This window comes from Schistocerca cancellata, chromosome 9, assembly GCF_023864275.1.
Source record: "Schistocerca cancellata isolate TAMUIC-IGC-003103 chromosome 9, iqSchCanc2.1, whole genome shotgun sequence".
NCBI classification, from domain to species: Eukaryota; Metazoa; Arthropoda; class Insecta; order Orthoptera; family Acrididae; genus Schistocerca; species Schistocerca cancellata.
In genome coordinates, this window is record NC_064634.1 from 118,516,299 (window position 1) to 118,540,912 (window position 24,614).

The window sequence follows — 24,614 nt, forward strand, 5'->3', positions numbered from 1 at the left end:
GTGGATAATTATAGGTATAAACGAAATGAGCGAGCAGAGGACAATGAACCTAGAAAATAATCCTATTTACTGTTGTTAAGTCGGCCATATATTCGCATTAATCGTAACTGCAGGGGCACTTTTTATACATAGGCATTAGCCTGTATCGTCACACTTGCGATACGTTTGGTTTGAAAATGAACGTAGGTGCCCGAAAGTAGTAGCCATCAAGAAATAAAGAACATACTTCTTTATACAACTTATGACGGAGCTACCGCCATTTATTTCAATCCTAATAAAGGTAGTATAAGAAACCATTGGCCGCCCCGATACGTCATATGCACAAGTGCAGTCATATCAATGTTACAACAGTGTTAAAGCCTAAACTCCGTCCAAATAGGCCTTGGAAGGTCCAATGGTACCGAACGGCCGCCGTGTTATCCTCATCCCACAGGCGTCACTGGATGCGGATATGGAGGGGCGTGTGATCCACACCGTGCTCCCGGCCGTATGTCAGTTTCCGAAATCGGAGCTCCTCAGTTTGCCTCACAGGGACTGAGTGCACCCCACTTGCCAACAGCGCTCGGAAGACCTGATGGTCACCCATCCAAGTGCTAGCCCAGCCCGACAGCGCCTAACTTCGGTGATATGACGGCTCGGTACGGGCTTTTGTCAAAGTTTCGAGAACATACCTTCACCGAAGAGTCAAGCAGTATATTGCTCCCTCCTACGTATATCTCGCGAAGAGACCATGAGGATAAAATCAGAGAGATTAGAGCCCACACAGAGGCATACCGACAATCCTTCTTTCCACGAACAATACGAGACTGGAATAGAAGGGAGAACCGATAGAGGTACTCAAGGTACCCTCCGCCACACACCGTCAGGTGGCTTGCGGAGTATGGATGTAGATGTAGATGTAGATGAACCGGTGTTACCACTGCTGCAAGGCAGTTAATGCCTAAGGCTACGTTTGTTTCGAAACGTCGCACCTGAGACTTAAATTAATAAGTGAGTGCTACGAGGAACTCATCAACGAATGACTGCTGATAAACAGATTCATTGCTATAACTCTAATATCGTGTTAAACAATAGTTTTCAAAATTGGATACCGTGGCTGTATCGAAAGTAGTGCAAAAGTACTTATTTAGTATGAACAGTTAGAGCCGTAACGCTCTCTTTTACATCTGACAAAGAATAAGGTATAAAAAATTTTATGCAACAATCACAGTAATAATAATTTCAATTATTAAGGAATTAATAATTGTCAATAATAATAGTAATACTCATAATAATGATAAAATAATAGAGGAATTAAGAATTATATTAATTTGTCTTTTATAACAAACTCAATAATTAATCTGCTATTTAAAATAATAGCAGGTTGCAGAATGTTTTTATTAACTTAAGAACGACGCATTTCGCCCGGTCAGGGCATCAGCAGGTTATCCGAAAATACAAGGGGCCAACAATCAATCCGGCGTGGTATTATTCTGGGCAACTATAAAAGTAAAATAAGCTTCAAAATCCGAATGCACAAAATTATGCAGAGAAAGGTAATGTAACTCTCATTAAATGATCACAAATTGTCTGCCAAAAAGCATCCGTTAAGAAGGCCATATACCGCATAAAGCTTGCTAAAAGGCAATCTGTATGGAAAAATATTAAAAATTAATGAAATAAAATCACCGGGATCAGGCATTAGTAGAAAACGAAGAAAAAATCGAAAGTATGTATTACCCTATGGAGTATTAACGACCCTAATTACGCCTAGGAGCTGTGACAGGCTTTAGGGTCCTCCAATGGAATGCAAGATCTACGATCGCCAATAAAGGTGTCCTTCCGCATGCACTTTGGACACGGAAGAGAGCAGTGGCTGCCATCTAAGGGACGTGGTTTCAACCGATTTCTGTTGTCTGCTTTCGAGGGTACAAAGTTTATCGCCAAGACAGAGATGATGGTCGAAGAGGTGTCTTCATTAATAATGGACTGTATCGCACCTCAGTACAGATATCCCACGAGAATATAAATAGCTTTCAAGCGATAGCGGCCAGCTTCTTTGCTGCACTCAGTTCCCTAATCATCGTTGCTCTTTGCAGCCCGGCAAGGTGGTATATTCCCCTTGAAAAATGGTATGCACCGGTTCGGCAGTTGGAACTTCCATTCCTATTTTGTGGCTATTTTAACGCGCACAATAGGCTTTGGGATTATGTCTATAAAGATAGTCTGGGTGACAGGATCCTTCGAGATTCTCGACGAGTTCAATCTTATCCTCCTCAATGATAGATTCCCTACGTTACTTCCCTTACCTGGGAAGAGGAGCTCAGCCATCGATTTGATTCTGTGTTCGGCGTTTCTTTCTTTGTTTTTTACATGGACTACTCTTCCCTAACCTGTGCTGTCTAACCACTACGCTTTTCTTATAACGACTTTCGCTATAACGCTCATCACAGCCTATAGGCCATCTCGTAAATGGAACGTTATGCAGGCAGATTGGTCACGGTATGACGAACTAATGGATGTCCAACTATCGTAATTCCCCCACCGTGGCGTCCCCGCAAGCAGGGTGCGTTTTGGTTACGAATTATATCAATGTATGCAGAATCGCATTCTAGTCCACTGGGGGACCCAAAATGTTCGCGTCTGGTGGCGTATCGGAGACTGGCTTGCCGTCGTCTTAAACAGCATACCACACGAGAGAACAAACGGATGCAATCGTCCACTGTGCGCTTTCTCAAGAGCCGCAAAAAAAACTCTGGAAGAAGTTCTGGTAATAACTATCTGAGCACTCTCCTGTTTGACGTGTGTGGTCGATGGTGAACTCGCTCAAACGGAAATCGGTACCTGCCGAGCGAATGCATATCTGGAGTTTGCCGCCATTGCCGCACCTTCAACTGTCATGCCGGAACCCATCGATCTCGTGGCGACAGGTGCCGCTGCCGATATCTCTCTCGACGAACTCCACAGGGCCCTAACGTCCTCATCAGATACATCGTCCGGTTGTGACCACTTCCACTACTACATGGTTCACAATTTGTCTGACGTTGCAGAACGTGTTCTTGTGAACATCTTTAATGACATCTGGAGGGATGGAAACGTTCTAGATGACTGGAAGACAGATTTTGGTGCTGATATTAATACCAGAACTTATCAGAAAATTGCAACTGCTGCATCTCCCGGTGGTGATTTTACGGATTATATATAATTTTGTAGGTTGCCTTACCGTATATATTCGCGATCAGGGCAATGTATTGCATGGACTCCACCAATCGCCTTACGGCCGCCCGAAAGGCGCGATACTGAGTCCCTTACTATTTACTCGGTACGTTGCCGACCTTGAGACTTTGTTCAGCCCCACCGTCGAAGCTCTTACAGTATGCAGACGACGTCTGTATATACGCTCACTCCTCATGCTTTTGGATGACACGCCTATGGCTTACCCACGCATGTGAAATGTTGGTCGCATAGGAGTTCAAAAATGGGCTCACTTTTTCTCCTGACAAATCAGTTGTGTGATATTCACGAGGAAACATAATGTAATTCATGTTAAAGGGTCAGAAACTGTCTTCCAAAAAGCATCCGTCAAGGAGGCATGACATCGCATAAAACATACTTAAAGGCAACCTATATGGAAAAACACTAAAAATTAATGAAATAAAATCATCGGGATCAGGCACTAGTAGAAAGCGAAGGAGAATAGATACTAATAACGTAACGAATAATGCCTCAGTAACCCTGAAAAGCCCCTTATTAATTCGAGAACAATAAATAGTTGTGTAACCTAATACGTCCAGATTAACCACGCCTCAGATGGCTCTGAACACTAAGGGACCTGACTTCTGAGGTCATCAGTCCCCTAGAACTTAGAACTACTTAAACCTAACTAACCTAAGGACATCACAAACATCCATGCCCGAGGCAGGATTCGAACCTGCGACCGTAGCGATCGCGCGGTTCCAGATTGAAGCACCTATAACCGCTCGGCCACACCGGACGGCCGTCCATAGTCATCCGCGGTAATGCAGAACAGTGATTCTTCAGCACAGTGCGACGCTATCATAAGCAGTTCATGCTTCCCGGTCACGACGCCTCTCCAAACTCGACGGTTTGTGTGGTGGTGTTAACGGCAGCCTACACGTGGGGCGGTGATTCTCTCGTCCGGCTGCTGCCAGTCTCCGGCCAACAATGCGAGATTACACAGAATGTCGCAAGGTGTCCATTGCTTGTTCGTGAATAGCAGGCGCGGTTGTGAAGAAGTTACTATGCCACAGCAGTTTGGTCACATAAGACCTTACCACAATTTCCCAAAATTTTACAGGATGCAGTCCAGCATCAATCCACTGTCACCCACGAATTCCCCAAAAATCTGAGCATTGCGAGATTCGCCCAAGACACCAAATTGAGACCCTCAAAGTGGTCCCTTTCAAACAGGTGCTCATAACGCTGTCTCAGACGAGTACATGGCATCTTCGTGGCCTTCTGTGGTCACTCAACATCTCACGCTGTTTACGTCACCTTTATACCCTACCAGGCCTCATAACAGTACTAAATACGAACGGAATTAATGCACCCCAGTGGACGTTCTGCCACACACAGAGAATTGTGTCGTCTGGGTGCGTCACATGTCTTGTTCGGCAGTTCATTTAATTTTTTTTTCTGTAATAAAACCTCTTATTTAGATCATATGTGTCGAATTGTATGCTTCCTACCTGAAGCCAAATACGGCGTATAAATAGATGTTTCGTTGCAGTTTCCAGGTTTCCTAGCGGCCTGTGAGTCGGTCACGGCTTTCGGAAATGGCGGCGAACACAAGTACAGCCAGTGTCACCCGCAGCACAAGAGGCACCACTGCCACAGGCATTCCTTCTACCACAGGTCGCAGCGCTGCTGCAGGCACAACCCGCAAGGTAGGGCCGACTCAAGTATTTGAATGTCTCATCGTAGCTTTAAGGACTTAACACTAAGTATACGTTCTAAATGTTCTGTATTAATTGGATAATGATCAGATACGAAGCCCGCCACTGGTCACTGGAGGGCTGTTATGCTTTAGAGGGAAGCTAAATAGACGCGTTCTCTCAATTTGGAATAAATATTAATTTTCAGTGATGGGATTCACTGATAATTCTGACAACTCGAGTTCGAGTCTCGGTCGGGCACACAGTTTTAATCTGCCAGGAAGTTTGATATCAGCGCACACTCCGCTGCAGAGTGAAAATCTCATTCTGGAAACATCCCCCAGGCTGTGGCTAAGCCATGTCTCCGCAGTATCCTTTCTTTCAGGAGTGCTAGTTCTGCAAGGTTCGCAGGAGAGCTTCTGTAAAATTTGGAAGCTAGGAGACGAGATACTGGGAGAAGTGAAGCTGTGAGGACCGGGCTTGAGTCGTGCTTCGGTAGCTCAGGTGGTAGAGAACTTGCCCGCGAAAGGCAAAGGTCCCGAGTTCGAGTCTCGGTCCGGCACACAGTTTTAATCTGCCAGGAAGTTTCATATCAGCGCACACTCCGCTGCAGAGTGAAAATCTCATTCTGGAAACATCCCCCAGGCTGTGGCTAAGCCATGTCTCCGCAGTATCCTTTCTTTCAGGAGTGCTAGTTCTGCAAGGTTCGCAGGAGAGCTTCTGTAAAATTTGGAAGCTAGGAGACGAGATACTGGGAGAAGTGAAGCTGTGAGGACCGGGCGTGAGTCGTGCTTCGGTAGCTCAGGTGGTAGAGAACTTGCCCGCGAAAGGCAAAGGTCCCGAGTTCGAGTCTCGGTCCGGCACACAGTTTCAATCTTCCAGGAAGTTTCATATCAGCGCACACTCCGCTGCAGAGTGAAAATCTTCTGGAAAGAATAAATAATGTCCAAACATCTTTACAAAGAAAATAACATATTATTAGAAAAATTCTACAACATAACTCTTATCAGATAAACACATAAAGACAGAAAGAACACAAATACATAAGTGTACACAAACACATGGCGGGATAACACAAAAGGAAAGGACAGGGATTGTTTTTCTCGGGCTGAGGTACAGCTCAGGCTGTCACCACAACCCGGTTTTTTTATTTCACATTCGTTGGCTTCGCCAGCACACAAACAGACTAGCTGCAAGAATCCACTTATCGTAGCAAAAGCCCCGGGTTCCACAGAAATGGCTTTCGACAGAAGTGCTCCAAACCTCCGACACAGCTGGTGGCGTTCTATTCGTCGAATGAGGAACGCTAAGCTCGGCGGTCGCCTTAGTGGTATTCAAGAGCAGTAGACCACAGGACAGAGTTTGTGCACTTGTCTGGTAGAACCCTTAACTGGTATCCTTTCATTAATTTCTAATCTCTCGCATCTGACACGAATGCAAACATCTCCTGATGAACAGTTGATATTGTTAATAACTGTGTTGACGATTTCTATGAGCAATAGAACCGGCGCTTTGCTACATAGGCTGTTACAGCCTGACCTCCCAGGTGTTACCGCCATCCTTTCTATGTACGCAGGTGGCAGCCTGGAACAGCGGGAGTGTGACCACGCCCCCGCAGGGGGGAGGTGCGGCAGCGAGTCCTGCTGTTCCTCTGGCGACGTGGGCTGCCTCTACACCGAGCCCAGGAACTTCCCGCGGCAGGTAAGCCGGCACCCGCACTGTGTGTAATTCTGACTTAAGCAACTTGTCGAGAAACCTGTGCCACTGTGTCTCTAACCCGGTAGCTGATTTCTGTAGAAACATCTGGTTGGTGTTCCTAATTCCCGATGACTACTTTTGTTTTTAATCTGAGAACAACGCACGCTAGAAAAAGGCGGGAATCGTGGTAGATGACGTTGTAGACACGCAGTCAGGGAAAAAGCTCTTTCGTACGCAGTGCGATAGACAGAAGTCGACTGTCAACAGAGATACGAGAATTTAGTGTGATATCTCAAATACAGACAAGTATCGGAAATACCGTCCTGATGAGGATCATAAATACTCCAACCTTACACAAGAATAGTCGAAATACTTAGTCTTGCAAATAGTATTATTTACAGGTGCGCTTCACTTTTCCAAAATAATACAAATGAAACTAAGTACCGGTAGCCGATTAGCCCTTCATACTGTTGCTTTTGCGTTCGTCGCACTTGATACATAGAATTTATAACAATACGCATTGATAATTATTTAATAAACGTAAATGAGTACAGCAGAGTACCACCGACGATGTATCCATAAGCTTCGATAATATCTCACCTACGCAAGCGTATTAGCTCGTATTTATCCTTACTTACAACAAACAGTTATGCACACTTATAACAAACTGCTATTCATTAACAAGCAGATTTAGTTACAAATCGTTCTTTATTCGCCTAGAGTTATTCAAATACGGAACTTACTTGTACTTAAATCCTCGGAAGATACAGTTCTAATGGGACAGTGACATTGTTCAGACATCTCGTTTGGTCTTTTTCTTTACTTATTTATTTAGATGAACCAAGGAGGAAAGAATCTGGTATAAATCGACGTCCGGAACTCCTCAATTTGTGAACGATTACAAGAAGTTACGTTCAGTGAAATCCAGGTGAAATCCAACAACTGGAATATATGACGAAAACTCTTTTTTTTATAAATGATTACATCTACAAGTGCACCTGAACTCTGCGAACCACTGTTAACGCAAGGCAGAGGATACGTCCCGTTGTACCAGTTATTAGAGATTTCTGCCTTCCCATTCACGTTTGGAGTACGGGAAAAACTGTTTAAATGCCTCTTTGCGTGCTGTAATTAGTCTAATCTTGTCTTCGCTATCCCTGTGTAAGCAATACGGAGGGGGGGGGGGGGGGGGGGGTGGGGGTTGTAATATATTCCGATTTTTATTCATACAGTAGGTTCTAGAAACTTTTAAAGTGCGTTTTCACGGAATAGGTTCCGCTTTTCTTCACGCGTCAGCCAGTTCACTTCTTTCAGCATCTTCGTCTCAGACGAACCTTCGACAATTCGTACCGCCCTTCTTTGTATCCGTTTAATACCCGCGGCTAGTCCTATTTGGTACGGGTCGCACAAACTTGAGCAATATTTTAGGATAGATAGATCTGATGTTTTGTACGAATTTTCCTTTGGGCGCTGATTGCACTTCCCTTGTAATCTACCAACGAACCGCAGTCTGCCACCTGCCTTACCGATGTGATCGTTTCATTTCATATCCCTACAAATTGCTACACCTAGGTACTTGTTTGGGTAAATGTCCGTAAGTATGAGAGAATGCGCTTAAGTAGGAGGGAAATTTCGGGCCTTTTGAGTACTGTGTTGATGATAATTTGGCGGACTTATTTATCTGTATTACATAGTTAACTAACTGTAATGATAAAAAATCGATGTATGACCTGCAATGAGCACAGAAAGATGGCTACGGACAGTTAATCGACAACTTAAATTTCTTTTGATTGTAGTGGTAAAGGAGAGAGCACTTTCAAGTGATATTTCGTACAATATTAGTTCGAGTATTTTCGATGTTCGTCAGGACGAACTGACAGAAGAGGTAGATAAAATTTATAACGTTGCTACTAGAGTCGTTATTGATTGTTTCGCACTTAACTGAAAGATTACGGAGCCGCTCAGGGAAGTTACACGGAGGTCCTTGGAAGGAAATGCTCTTTTCGGAGAACTTTGTGAGGAAACTTTAGAGAACAAATATTTGAGTGAGAGTATAATTAAGACTCAGTGGTGTAAACATCTGGTACAAGGTCCGTAAGAAGAAGAATAAAGAGATTAGGCCGCGCACAGAGGCATACAGAGAGCAATGTAGATACGAGAAACCCGCCGGTATCTCTTTACTGTGTACCGCAATTAATATAAACTTCGTGGCAGGAAGTCTCTTCATACCTGGCTTCACCTGAAAGGCACCAGTCATGCAGTTAATGTCAAGTAAGAACTTCTTTTACAGCTATTAATGCGTTTAAGGTTGCTTTGTGTGCTTGGGTTGAGGTATACGGATTTGGATCTGTAAGAGAAATGGTGTCGACATCACATATATTCTGTTTCTGTCATGTCGCACAGAACGTAAGACAAGTGTAAGCTTGAAAGAGAAGCGGTGTTTTACCTTTTCCGTTCAAATGCATGAACTAGGAGACGGTGCCATAGTAAAATTCTCTGTTTTGGAAGGTATATCAACAACGAGTGTATTATCTAAAGCTATCGAAGGTTTGTGAAGAGCCTGCTTCTTCATTTTGAGCAGTTAAGCAATGGGCAGGTGAACTAAAAGCGGCCGTACTCCCATCGAAAACGGTCCAAGGGAACGACGTCTTGTAATTAGGAACGACAGATGAGACATGGGGAAAGCGCTCTATATGGCACTGAACAGTCGGCGATTTAAGGTATATTAAAAGGTGAGGTTGGTTCACACATCGATAGAATTAATACGACACATCTCACATAGAGAATTGGATTTGGGAAGGCTTTTTGTTATATACGCACCAAGACTGTTGAATGCTGACGGAAAATGTCTACGAAAACCTGTTTGTTAGCAGTGCTTCGACTGTCACTACAGGAATCAACAGATTGCGTCAGACGATTTGTAATTGTGGATCCACCAATAACCGCCAGAAATGAAGAACCGTTTAAAAGATTTGATAGGCGATGCTAAACGTACACTATAACAGATGAATTCCGTTTCAGATACTGACTCAAGGGCGTTATTAATCAGTATGCATTCGGGAGAAACAAGGTTCAGGTCCCACTGGTCTCTCAGACTTACGTTTACCACGATGTCCCTAAATCGATTAAGGCCAATATGGGGATGGTTCCTTGAAAAGGATGAAACTAATTTTACTACTCCGTCCTTGCCCTAAGTGTGCCTGTATTCTTTTTTCAGTGACATAACCATTGATGGCACGACAAACAATCTTCGTAATCTTTTCTGTTTCATCTGCCGCAATGTTAACGGAAAGCACTCAAGCAGACAAGGAAAGGGGAAAACACATGAGGCATTGTCGGATGCCACTTTAACTTAGTACTCGCATACACCATCGCTGGGTACATAAATGACTATATTCGCGCGTTTCTTACATGCAGCTCATTCCTAACTTCAACATGTTCCCGTAACTGCATCTCGCTCACACGCAGTACTCCTTCGCCCCAAGTCGCTTATACCTATCCACTCCCAGTTGCCCATTCTCACTAGCCCCTTCAGCCTCCCTCATTGTCATTCTCTCTCTGTGTCTCTCTATCATTGTCAGCTGTGTCACAGCCACACTCCCTTTTTCTCTGTCCTATTACAGTCTTCTCTCAGTGACACTGTCTTCCTGTTGCCCTCTCTTACTGCGAATATCTCATTCCTTCCTTCCTACTGCTGCTGCCTCTTCTCACTGTCACTATCGCTGTCTTCCTCGTAGTCATTGCCATAGGCTCATTGTCTCATTATCACTGGCTGTTACCCATTTCCACATTCTCATTCTCTTTACTCCTACCTCCCCTGCCCCCCTTCCCCCGTGGTACTGCCTCCTTCATTTTTCTTTTTTTTTCCTAGCACTGTTCTGTCACTGTCAATTACGTTCCAATGCCACCGTATTCCTCTCTTTCTCCCATCCTGGCACTTTCTCCTTCGCTTTTTCTTTAACAAAAACACTGTCTAATATCTTCCAGTACTTTGCTAATTTTCGGGCTCTTTGACACTACCACAGTCTTTTTCTCTCTCAACATAAAAAGCGCGAATACGTCCACACGCCGAAACTTTTAGGAAACTTTTTAAAGGTTCTGAGGAAGGTATAATGAGGCAACTGGTACCCCACTTCTCAGTCAGAGTGTTTTAAATAAACAGGAACATTTTCTCATTTTTGTGTTTGGAAAGGAGCACTTTTCCGCTAGTCCTCTTGTTTTTCTTACTGCAGACGGGCATGTAACTCATATGAAAAGAAATGTATTGGTCAGTAAAAATTAGATAGTTATGTGAAAGTGAAATAACACAAAAGTAATTTTACACAGACTGGATTCTACGTGCAAAACAATGTTGGTTGAGCTTCAATTCTACAACATATTACGTCATAATTCTCCGTTTTATGCCACCTTATATATAAAGTTTTCGCCTCACATTGGATTTTACGTGCGTATTTTACGTCTACAAGTAGTGCAGCTTTTAATCTCAGTATTTCGGAAAAGAGTAAAGATATGAAGAATATCTTCAAGGAAAATGTTGTGAATTGGCGAGCGTATTTCTCTTCAATAAAATTCTTCAGGGTATCAGACCGCATCGTCAGAATTTAAAATGCGCCAACGTTTCGGCCAGCGTTGCAGCCAGCCTTCATCAGGGCCTTACGTATTTGTCAGTGTAGCTTCGCTAGCAAAGTCGGCTGTACAACTGGAGCGAGTGCTAGGACGTCTCTCTAGACCTGCCGTGTGGCGGCGCTCGGTCTGCAATCACTGACAGTGGCGACACGCGGGTCCGTCGTATACTAGCGGACCGCGGCCGATTTAAAGGCTATCACCTAGCAAGTGAGGTGTCTGGCGGTGACACCACAGAAAATATCGTAGGAGTGAAAGCCATGTGTAGACCTGTGTTGGAATCCTAAGCTGGATTTTGCTCCCGTAGCGACGGCGAAAATATAATACATAACTATTTTTTTGCGGATTTTCCGAGGAACCGCCCATGAACTAATCGTGCCTCAAGAGGTCCGACCAGACCCATCGTAGACAACATCAAATGCAAGAATAACCAACCCATCTGCTCCATTTGCCTAAGCAGGAGGCAGTGTGTAATATTCATACTTTGATCCTGTACTATAGGATAGTGACACTGAGACGAGCTTTCTATTGGGTATACAAATGGTCCCTAGCCCAAAGACTATCCAAAACACTTTTATGTCCCTACCGTTTTATGACCAGTAGAACCCGAGGTATGACCATCTGAAACTTCCGTTTCTATGCTCTGGCGTTTTGGAGCATATTAGGTACGCATGCTATCACATGTATACCAGTATAATGTACTGAGCATTTTATCTGTCTATTTGCAGTGTTAGTAAATTAAAAATTTATAACATAAAAAAGAAAATTTCAGTATATTGATTTTACTTCACGATCCTCGGCTGACAGTTCTGTACTCTTTTTCCGCTGCACCAACTGCAGGCTGGAAAATACGGTTGCATAAATAGCCAATGCCTCACCCGACTCGTGCCAGAAATGCTGTTTTATTTTTCTAAAAGCTTAACCATCTGGATCTCCCACTTCAGTAATTTTCATTTCTGACTCAGCCCTGCATGTACAGTGCGTCCGGAAAGTCTCTCCGCAGCGTCGAGATCTTCCTGTCTCGCCTTGCGGGATGCTTGAGGTTGGCAGCACATTCATGTCGCTGTATACGCTAGGGGCCGGGATCCACTGCTAGTGGCTGCAGTTTTGTTGGAAGATGGGATTCAACATTATTACAGGAGGTGCTCGAAATCTTTTGCTCTTTCTCGAAGGCATAGTTCAACACGTTTACCAATGTTTCTTGTGTAATCCTTTGCTGATAAGCAATTATCGTTGTATTCAGTTCATCTATTATGGACGAGGAGGAGACTAGTGTTTAACGTTCCACTGACAACGACGTTCTTAGAGACGAAGCGCAAGCTCGGATTAGAGAAGGATGGGGAAGGAAACTGACCGTGCCCGTTCAAAGGAACCATCCCGAAATTTGCCTGAAGCGATTTAGGGAAATCACGAGAAACCTAAATCAGAATGGGCGGACGCGGGTTTGGACATTGGTCCTCCCAAATGCGAGTCCAGTATGTTCATCACTGCGCCACCTCGCTCGGCCATCTATTGTCTTTGGGTTATTTTGATACACAAATGGTTTAGCCGCTCGCCAAAGGAAATAGTAGGGCGCAAACAGATCCAGTGACGTCGGGGCCAGAGACCATTTGTAATTACCTGTCTTCAGAGATTTTATCTAAAAGTCGTAGGAACTGGTGTGCTGTTTGAGCAGTAGCGTTTTGTTGTTGGGAAAAGAATGACGGATCTCATTTTGATTCAGAAGGGTAACAAATGGATAAATTATCTGGGAACAATAGACATCGGAAGTGACGATAGTATCAAAAAAGATCGGTCCTATAATTCGTGCTCGCATCATAGCAACCCGCAGTCCGATTTTCTCTGCGTGCAATGTCATTTGTCTTAAGGCTTTTGCATTTTCTAATCACCAAATTCGAGAATCTTTGGAATTAATGTAGCCAGATTTGTGAAGCGAAGCCTCATGAGTGAAAAACGTTTCATCTAAAACATCAACTCCATGTCGGTTAGCAAATACCTGAAACCATTCATAATACGGTATTCGCTTCTCATGGTCCCTACCTTGTTATTGTTACACAGCAGTAATTTTGTACGAATACATCGCCAGTTTTTTTGTTATGTACTATTGCGCTGTCGTACGAGAGACCTCAGCTTGTTGCGATAATCTCCTCAGTTGCTGGACTCCGCAACATGACGTCTGAAATATCGGTAAGCTTTCGTTCTGTTAAAATTGTCGGCGGACCAGTTCGTGGTGCACCATGAACTATGAACTGGACCTGTTGTCATGAATTTGCGAATTAAATCAACTACAGTGTCACGATGTGGACACCTCAAAGCAGGGAAACGCAATCTAAATTTCCGCCTCACACGGTTCGTGAAGTCTCCTCCTCCACGGAAGCTCTCTCTGCAATAGTAAGCATTCTCACTACACTCAGTTTAGACAAGAACTATAGTTTGATTAAAATTACTTGATAGTTGACACCTCACATGTTGGAGGTGGCTTCCTCTAAACATGAACACTCAACGTCACCGTCGAACTGTTCGCCTTTGCCAAACTGCCACAACAAACGGTGAGTTCACTTCCAGTTCCTGGTCTGCCTTTGTCCTGTGTTTGGATCGTGAATCCTGGGTCCGGCCCTTTTATTTCGCAATTCATCACACATCGTACACATATCCAAAACCACACACACAAAACGATGGAAACGAAATAATGCACATTTCGTACTCACCACTAGCCAAAGACCACTAGATTTTGTTGCCCAAGATGCGATTCGGCTTCAAATACTCAGCGTTGTCACAGAGATTGGCTTACTGTAGGTAAACATCATACGACATGTCGTGAAACTGAACTTTTTGAAGGCAGCAAATGATCGTTGCAGCTGGTTCTATAGGCATTTATTTAATCGTATGGCTAGCCCTCCCCCCCCCCCCCCCTGTTCGCCGGCGACCAGCAGTCGATGAGGGTGATTGATAGGATGATGATGAGGACAGCACAACACCCAGTCCCTGGGCAGAGAAAAATCGCCGACCCAGCCGGGAATCGAACCCGGGCTGAGAGGATTGACAATCCGTCACGCTGAACATTCAGCTACCGGCTGAGATTCAATAAGTCGTGGTTTCAAATCCGGTCGGCTGATAATTTTATTTTTACACCTTTATCAAAACGATTCTGATTACTACTATTTTCAGTTTTTTTTCTTTTTTTCGGAATCTGCCCGTGTCTCCCATAGCCTCTCAATGAGTTCAAACCACCGAGCGAGGTGGCGCAGTGGTTAGCACACTGGACTCGCATTCGGGAGGACGACGGTTCAATCCCGCGTCCGACCATCCTGATATAGGTATGCCGTGATTTCCCTAAATCGCTCCAGGCAAATGCCAGGATGGTTCCTTTGAGAGGGCACGGCCGACTTCCTTTCCCATCCTTCCCTAATCCGATGAGACCGATGACCTCGCTGTTTAGTCTCTTCCCCCAAAACAAGCCAACTCAACCCAAGTTCAAACCAGGACTGCTCATCGGTCAGTATAGCGTCAACTGACGAACCAAATGCGAGATGTTGCAGTTCGCTTTTAGCTCCGAAACACAATTATTTCTGTCCTGAATTTGCTCGCACAGGTCAGCTTCAATCGCCGTCAGTAAAGCGAGCGTGATTAATAGTTCAGACGCATGTTGCTGATCGCCGTTTTCTCGGACACACTGCACATCTAGAGGCTGCGGTTAGGTTAGGATACGAGTGTAAATTCAGGGTTACAAAACCCGTTGTCTGCCGCAGTTCAGTCATGGATCATTTAAAATCATCCGTGGAAAAAGCGTCTCGCGTTCCCGACATAGGTACCTCATATTAGCGCGTTCCAACATCGCTCCACGTTACGTGAACGGCATTTCAACACTTGTGAGATGATTCACCGTATTTTCGTGTCGCCTTTAACCGAGCGATAGCCGATGTGGCAACACTGCAGCGCAAAGTGACGGACGTCAACTATCAAGTAATTTTGAACGGGCTATACGTGGTGTTTTCGTAAGGTTGTGCAAAAATTTAACAGGACACAGAGGATGCTCCGCTGAATCATTTGAGTTAGCGAACCTGTCTTCGGAGAAGCGAGCTTAAGGAAACAATAGGAATAAAATCACAGTACTGAGTAATTTTTTTATTTATATTTCGTATAGTTAACTGCAAATACCATCACTGATACAACGAACATAGCGTCTGTTCTGTTTCTTACAAAACGTGCTGAAACTGACGACCATAAAACCTCAATGCAAGTTTCACATTGGCGAACAAGTTTCTGACACATCCTTACTAATATTCCTGGCGTGGTTCGAATCACATCACAGGCAGCTGCAATTCTGGCAACTAATTCCATCTCCTTATCTAATGTGATCTCATTAACAAGTGACTTTAGCAATCCCATAGGAAATAATGAAGGACCTACAGGGTAGGTGACGTCGCAGGTCATGCAACGGACCTCCCCTTCAAATCCAGTGACCAGGAAACACTTCCTAGTAATCAGGCTCGTCCTCCTCGTTTCTTTGCAGGAAATGGAAAAGGTACATGTAAATAAACAGCATCGTATGTGTAAACTTGTACGCATGTTAGATGTAAATCAGCCGGGAAACATCAATGCCTGACATACTTCCGTATCTCCTTAAGCTGGCTTCTCTGATCCACGATTGCTTACCTCAAATTGTTCAGTGGAACATTCTCTATGTCCTATTACATTTCTGCACGCTTTTGCGGAAACACCCTGTAGACGATAACACAACTAACAGCTGCTACGCACACGCGCAACACTGCCACCCCCACCCTACCACTGCAGGTCAACGGAACACCTGCAGTCGAGATTTGAGTGTGCTGCCAACTTTATGCACGCCGCGAGGCTCGCCGTTGCCGAGAGATTTCGCAAAACTCACGCTACCATAAATCTGAACGAAACTGTTGATGAAGAGTGCCTGCGCGGTCTCCTTGTCAGCTTGGCGCTCACAGCGGTGCCTTGTGACGCTTTCGCTTTAAGCCAGCCTTGCTTGTACCCGTAGTGAATATACGCGCGCGGTGTTCGCAGGAGGGCGGTGCGTGCCGGCACCGCTGCCGCCGCCGCTGCCGCGCCCCCCGGCGCTGCCACCATCAGCGACCCGCCTCCCCTACCGCCAGCTCTGACTCCGGCAGCGGCTGCGCCGGGGCGCCCTCGCCCATGGAGGACGTGGAGCCCACCACAGGTAAGTCCGTCTCCAACAATCCAGTACTCTCAGCGGGCGCCTGGACAGTTACTTGCTTCAAACAACCCAGTGGGTGACGAAAACCTGTCATGTGACACTGTTGAAAACACAAGATGTTTCGACGAGTGTCACGTTCATCATTTTCTGCTGATGTATCGGAGCATATAGTATGTCCGTATACACAGGGTGAATCACCTACAACTTGCCCCACAAATATGGCGGAAATTGAAAGCGTTTTCGATCTGCGGTTCTCAGAGAATGGATTGATAAGTCAGCGGCTCGTATTGTTAGCCAATGGACAAATTGTAATAATACTTAGAAAGGTTATTTGTGTGAATAAATGAAGTTTTTTATATGTGAAAGTGCCTGTTAACACCAACAAAGTAAATGTACGGTAAGTTAGACTGTCAGAGGTGTTTTTTGCAGGATTCTAGTGCGAATCATTTCGAGATATCGTACATAGAAAAGTTTCCAAACCTACATTTGATTATGCCATTCAACTCGCGTAGTTGCTACCTATGATGTTGCTGCGTTTGCTTACGGCGTGCTTGTGTGTTCCTTGAGTGCATTGCGACTTGCTAAATGGTTCAAATGGCTCTGAGCACTATGGGACTCAACATCTTAGGTCATAAGTCCCCTAGAACTTAGAACTACTTAAACCTAACTAACCTAAGGACATCACACACACTCATGCCCGAGGTAGGATTCGAACCCGCGACCGTAGCAGTTCCGCGGTTCCGGACTGCAGCGCCAGAACCGCTAGACCACCGCGGCCGGCTCGACTTGCTAGAGTGACGACAGAAGAGGAGGTTCAAAATGGTTCAAATGGCTCTGAGCAGTATGGGACTTAACTTCTGAGGTCATCAGTCCCCTAGAACTTAGAACTACTTAAACCTAACTAACCTAAGGACATCATACACATCAATGCCCGAGGCAGGATTCGAACCTAAAACCGTAGCGGTCACGCGGTTACAGACTGTAGCGCCTAGAACCTCTGGGCCACTCCGGCCGGCAGAAGAGGAGGAAATTAATGCTCTTGCTCCTGTTGCAGTCGATGTGCACATTAGCTTCCTCGCAATCTCACAAAGTGGAATGAGTCACGCAAGTGCACTACATGTTCCCCATCGACATCCGTATCACATCTCTCTCTGTCCATTAAGAGCTGCATGGAAACGATTATGAGAGTCGTGTTAACTTCTGTACGTGGGCATTGCGACAGGATACTCCAGGTTTATCATGTATCCTGATTAGTGCTGAAGCGACATTTATAAATCAGGGCGCGGTAAACCGCCGAAACATGCGCTATTGGTCTGTTGAAAATCCCCATTGGCCTTGTCAGGTAGAACGTCTGCATCCATGAAGGGTAAATGTGTGGTGTGAGAAAGTGAGCCATCAGCTCATAATCCTGTGTTCAATAGACTGTACACTGGGCCGGCCGTAGTGGTCGAGCGGTTCTAGGCGCTACAGTCTGCAACTGCGCGACCGCTACGGTCGCAGGTTCGAATCCTGCCTCGGGCATGGATGTGTGTGATGTCCTTAGGTTAGTTAGGTTTAAGTAGTTCTAAGTTCTAGGGGACTGATGACCTCAGAAGTTAAGTCCCATAGTGCTTAGAGCCATTTGAACCATTTTTTTTTTGAACGGAACACTAAATGCGCACAAGTGTTGCAACCTCTTAACCATCTTCCACGGACGCTGGAAGTCGTTTCTCTGCAGGCTAAGAGGAACCTGTGGTAACAACATGAAGGCTGCCCAGCCTATAGTGCACGAAATACTACAGCATGTCTTCACGAATTGTTCCAAATCATCGGATTCGACAAAAAGGACCTGTACGTTGGCCGGCATTTTTCCCTAATTTGACGCTTGTAGACGTTTTTCTGTGGGGAAAGCTGAAATACTCTGTTTACCAGGACAGTCAAATAGCACCCGATGTTATGAAACGACGTATTACTGCAACCTGCTCAGATATTTCCGCTCAAATCCTAGCACGTGTGCAGCAGTCGTTCCGTACCAGACTGGAAGCGTGTATTGCCGCTACCAGTGGTCATTTTGAACACAACCTGTGCTGGTGATTTGTCTCGTTACAGGGCAGAATCCACATAACTAGTGTATGCACTTGTGTTACTCTGTAGCGTGTGCCACCATATGTAGTGTAGGAGTGCCGGTGTGTAAGATTTTCAAAATATTGTGTCTCGTAAATGACTTGCACCAGAATCCTGAAACAAACGCAACAGAAATTCAAATTCACCCTACTCTTAAATTGTTGATGCCAACAGGCATCGTCCTTTTTAAAAAGTTTATGTTAGCACAATCTACAATACTAGCCCCTTACTACCAATCCATTCCGTGAAAACCATTCCCGCAATATTTGCGGTGCACATTTTAGGTGATCCACTCTGGCGAGGGCAGAGGCTACCTGCTCCTCCTGCATGCGGTGCTGTGGTCGAGCGTACTCTAGTCATGTGGGAGAGATCTTGGAGTGCTGCCGGGGGCTACGCTTGATTCCCTCCGTGGACATTTCTGGCACTTCGATGAAGGTGATGATTATGAAACATCGCTATTTTTCAACACTATCTCATGGCTGGAAACCTGGGACTTTCTCGTCATCAGAAACTGCCACTTACATCTACATTGAGAAATCCAATCACTATCTTAATAAACTTTGCTGTAGCGTGCCAGTTATGTCTCAACACTGATCTTCTCTCGACTCATCCTCTGCTTGAAAGAAAGTTGATTCCATTTGTCATTCATGTGGACGTCCCAGGATACAGCACTTGACGCAAGCGCTTAAAAATTGCCTCAGTCCGCAGTGAATTAAACTGTACAGCCACATAGACAGCGGTTTTTCAGACACTAATGTGATAACGAAAGGAAACGCAACGCTCAGTATTAGTCAATCTTACAAATTCAGAGGTATGTTAAAACATAACGTTGGAGGCACAGTTATGAAACAGCCAAACTCCTTTTCATTCAAGTGGCGTTTCTGTTTCCTTGTTTCCTAAGATTCCCGTTAAATTCCTCTTGCTCCTTCTCAATGATTCTGCATTCCAGAAATCTGTTGGCTTCTTTTAAGCCTATTGAGGAAAAAACGGTTCGTGCTAAAGCTTTACTTGATGGAGGTGGCTCGAATAGCAGACTTTTCCAGAGCACAGTCTAATGACCGGTGCATTGAGGCGTTTGTCGACATCCAAATAATAAAATCTTGGATTTAAATTGATTCTCAGTTCTGTAATAAATACTGGAAACATATTCTGGTTTCTATAGGTTCAGTCTAGGTAATGTCGAATCCAACTTTTCATACCAAACGCATGAAGTCTGCTTTAATTCACAAAGTTCTGTCTTTAGATGGGAGGCTTACTCTCGTCCTCCTTCTTCATGCAACGTATGCGTTGACGAATCTAGACTTCTTCAACGTGATCACCTTATAGGATCATGGTTGGTGCATCCATGTGGTCGGTGTAAAGATCAACTTCAGCTGCTATAGCTAACAAGTTACAGCTGCAGAATGATGAATAGTAGCCAAGACCGTTTCATCAAAGGCCAGTCTCGGATATGGCGATAACTTTTTGCGACAAAGCGAGGTTTATAGTATTCAATATCATCACCTGCCATTCCTCAGGCATCGATTAGCTACTTCTGGTTCCCTTTCTGTCTGATGTTACGTTGACCAAAGTCCAAGTTTCAGTTTCAAATAACTTTTATTCATCAGTTAAGGCCTAGGTTAAAGATGGTTATAAAATATTCCTTTTTCGTTTTGATTCGTCTGCCAGTAGGTGGACCATATCTTTCCAGTGCCTCCTTCTAAGTGAGAAAGACACCTGTATAAGGATAACCAATACATTACCTCTTATAGTGTCCACGGTATCGTCATCAAAAGTCTCAACATCTGGTTTAAAATATTTTAAATTTTTTTCGTTGCTTAATCTCCTTCATCCTTTTGTTAGCCAAAATATAAACTGTTGAGATAAAGGTATGCTCTGTCTGCATTGTTACGAACTTGTGCGGGCTTAGATCGAGGAAAATGAAACATCAGGTACACTCCTGGAAATTGAAATAAGAACACCGTGAATTCATTGTCCCAGGAAGGGGAAACTTTATTGACACATTCCTGGGGTCAGATACATCACATGATCACACTGACAGAACCACAGGCACATAGACACAGGCAACAGAGCATGCACAATGTCGGCACTAGTACAGTGTATATCCACCTTTCGCAGCAATGCAGGCTGCTATTCTCCCATGGAGACGATCGTAGAGATGCTGGATGTAGTCCTGTGGAACGGCTTGCCATGCCATTTCCACCTGGCGCCTCAGTTGGACCAGCGTTCGTGCTGGACGTGCAGACCGCGTGAGACGACGCTTCATCCAGTCCCAAACATGCTCAATGGGGGACAGATCCGGAGATCTTGCTGGCCAGGGTAGTTGACTTACACCTTCTAGAGCACGTTGGGTGGCACGGGATACATGCGGACGTGCATTGTCCTGTTGGAACAGCAAGTTCCCTTGCCGGTCTAGGAATGGTAGAACGATGGGTTCGATGACGGTTTGGATGTACCGTGCACTATTCAGTGTCCCCTCGACGATCACCAGTGGTGTACGGCCAGTGTAGGAGATCGCTCCCCACACCATGATGCCGGGTGTTGGCCCTGTGTGCCTCGGTCGTATGCAGTCCTGATTGTGGCGCTCACCTGCACGGCACCAAACACGCATACGACCATCATTGGCACCAAGGCAGAAGCGACTCTCATCGCTGAAGACGACACGTCTCCATTCGTCCCTCCATTCACGCCTGTCGCGACACCACTGGAGGCGGGCTGCACGATGTTGGGGCGTGAGCGGAAGACGGCCTAACGGTGTGCGGGACCGTAGCCCAGCTTCATGGAGACGGTTGCGAATGGTCCTCGCCGATACCCCAGGAGCAACAGTGTCCCTAATTTGCTGGGAAGTGGCGGTGCGGTCCCCTACGGCACTGCGTAGGATCCTACGGTCTTGGCGTGCATCCGTGCGTCGCTGCGGTCCGGTCCCAGGTCGACGGGCACGTGCACCTTCCGCCGACCACTGGCGACAACATCGATGTACTGTGGAGACCTCACGCCCCACGTGTTGAGCAATTCGGCGGTACGTCCACCCGGCCTCCCGCATGCCCACTATACGCCCTCGCTCAAAGTCCGTCAACTGCACATACGGTTCACGTCCACGCTGTCGCGGCATGCTACCAGTGTTAAAGACTGCGATGGAGCTCCGTATGCCACGGCAAACTGGCTGACACTGACGGCGGCGGTGCACAAATGCTGCGCAGCTAGCGCCATTCGACGGCCAACACCGCGGTTCCTGGTGTGTCCGCTGTGCCGTGCGTGTGATCATTGCTTGTACAGCCCTCTCGCAGTGTCCGGAGCAAGTATGGTGGGTCTGACACACCGGTGTCAATGTGTTCTTTTTTCCATTTCCAGGAGTGTATTATGAACGTTAAAAAAGTTTTTTACTGTGAAAATAAAACACAAGAAAGACAGGCATTTCTAATGTACATGCCTTTGTAGAACAGCGTAATCAAATTTTATTGATGGGTAACATTTAATCTGATGTTGATCCATCAACTGACTGCAACTGACATTAACCGATCGAAAGCAGCCGAACACCCATTAGCGGAAATTTATATGGGATGTTTCCCATCTTCACCATTATGATGGCTTGAATGCTGTTGAAAAACTTTCAGTCAGGCGTCTGAATGTGGAGGAATGGCAGCTCATTCCTCTTCAAGAGCCGAAACTAAAACAGGTAGTATTGCGGGACGCTGGTGTCTGGAACGAAGTCGAGGTTAAAAACGTGTTCCATTGGGTTCAGGTCGGGACTGTAAGCTGGCCTGTCCATTTCAGGAATGTTATTGTCCACAGACCATTGCCTCGCAAATACTGCCTCATGATTGAGTAGCACTGTCACGCTGATGCAATCATCGCCTCCGAATCTTTACAGCACGTTGAACACAATGCTGTAAAATGTGTTCATATACTTCTGCACTCACCCTTTGCTTAAGCGCAATAAGTGGGCCATCCCCCATACCATAATACCACTTCCTCTATACTTCGCTGTAGCCAATAGAGATGAAGACAAGTGACGTTCACCAGACGTCCTCCAAACCCAAACCCTTTCAACGGATTTCCACAGGTTATAGCGTTATTTATCACTCCAAATGACTCGTTTCCAGTCGTCCACTGTTCAGTGACGTCGGTCTTTATACCATTTCAAGAATTGCTACAGAAATGTCTGGCTTTTCAGAAGATGCCCGACCATTGCACCCCATTCCTTTTAATTTCTTACACACGGTCGTCGTATTGGCTGACTGCTGGTAGCTCTTGAGTGATTCCTTCCACTGATTTCAAGTGATTTTATACAACCATCCTCCTTAGTGTTGAACAGTCCATGTCTGTACACGATGTTTGTCTGGTCCTGGTTTAGTTGTAGTTGTTCTTCGCAGTTCGCATCACCAGCAGTGGACCTGAACAATTTTAGAATGGTTGGAATGTCCATGATGGATTTGTTACTCAATTGACATTCAGTGATTTGTCCATTTCGAAGTCACTGACCTTTCTTGACCGACACGTTTTGCTGTAACAGCTTCTTTTGGCCTACTGACCAAACCACACTCCGCGCCTTCTTTTATACTGGCGGGGCCGCCACTTGCGACATCTTCTGGCCAGTTCCGCATTACATACGGATTACTTTTGACCAGATAGTGTACAATGACACTTACAGACGTTGGAAATTCGAAACATGTCTTATCTTTCTGCACACTGAACCAGTAAACCTGCATGCATAAGAATTGCTTTGACAGGTACCAGCAGGCCGGTTTACGACCCGAGTGACATAAGCCACCCCTTGGGCTGCCAAGCTGAGAGGAGGGCCAAGTTAAAAAAAATGGCTCTGAGCACTATAGGACTTAACATCTGAGGTCATCAGTCCCCTAGACTTAGAACTACTCAATCCTAACGAACCTACGGACATCACACAACTCCATGCCCGAGCACAATTCGAACTTGCGACCGTAGCAACAGCGCAGTTTCGGACTGAAGCGCCTAGAACCGCTCCGACACAGCGGCGGGTGAGGGCCAAGTGCGCCCAAGATTTGAACATAGTGTGCATCACAATTAGTAGTGAAAACTGACACGGGTGGAACTGTACGAGGGAAAAAGGGGGGGGGGGGAAGAGGTTCAAAATGGTTCAAATGGCTCTGAGCACTATGGGACTCAACATCTTAGGTCATAAGTCCCCTAGAACTTAGAACTACTTAAACCTAACTAACCTAAGGACATTACACACACCCATGCCCGAGGCAGCATTCGAACCTGCGACCGTAGCAGTCCCGCGGTTCCGGACTGCAGCTCCAGAACCGCTAGACCACCGCGGCCGGCATAGTTGATTGAGTGTGCTATATAAACTAATGACTGTTTTTCTCCCTTTGCAGACGAGCTTCCCGGCTACGCGAAATTGGATTACCCAAACTCCCAGTCACCCAACAGCGAAACGAGTGCTAGCGTAGAAGATGGGCACCGAATCCACGAAACTTGCTCAGACGAGAGGTGCGGCCGTAACAACCGGATTTCGTGGACAACGTCCAGCTCCGTGGATGCCAACAACTCTGTGTCGGATGTGAAGTATACGGTCTGATTTACGAATCTTGCTCATAGTGTGATGTCTGTTTACCATGTGTGATTTTAAAAAGAGAGATGAATCTCTGGTTCGTCTGACGAAACGTAATACTTCATTTTTGATGTATTTTACAAATTAGTTTTAGACACTCATACCTGTATCAAATGTTTTGACTGTGTATTTTAGTACTGTAAATACGTTTTGTAGAATACGAAAATGTTGCTTAGAGAAGCAGCATAAATATATCTGTGCAAAGCATACGTATTGAATATATATATCATGTACAACCGTTTGGAATAAATTTTCGGAACAATTAGACTTGATTTTACTTGACTTTTGAATTACCTCAATAAGTTGTTACTGCTCAGCCAAGACTGTTGTAAGAATGCCCATCTTTATCCTCCTCTATCCTCCACATCGTGTCACATCCATAGCAAAGCGTGTTACAGATGATATTTCTTCTCACACACAAGCCTACATTCCTTTATAAACACAGAACAGAACATAATCGATTTCTAACGATATTTCCAAGAATAGTCCACAAGTTATAACCTGTTCTTTGTAAACCAGTTCCAGTCACAAC

The 24,614-nt window shown here is 45.3% G+C and overlaps 1 protein-coding gene across 1 annotated transcript in view; it reads left to right on the top strand.

Annotated features, from left to right (window-relative positions):
* The window catches only part of LOC126101219 (roundabout homolog 2-like), a 348,383-nt gene extending 324,050 nt beyond the window's left edge, over nucleotides 1-24,333 (top strand). The window contains exons 19-22 of the mRNA XM_049911911.1: nucleotides 4,730-4,886; nucleotides 6,451-6,575; nucleotides 16,233-16,386; nucleotides 23,847-24,333. Of these exons, the coding sequence (XP_049767868.1) occupies nucleotides 4,730-4,886; nucleotides 6,451-6,575; nucleotides 16,233-16,386; nucleotides 23,847-24,049 (639 nt within the window). The 3' untranslated portion in view covers nucleotides 24,050-24,333. The remainder of the gene's footprint in view (nucleotides 1-4,729; nucleotides 4,887-6,450; nucleotides 6,576-16,232; nucleotides 16,387-23,846) is intronic.
* The last annotated feature ends 281 nt before the right edge of the window (nucleotides 24,334-24,614 follow it).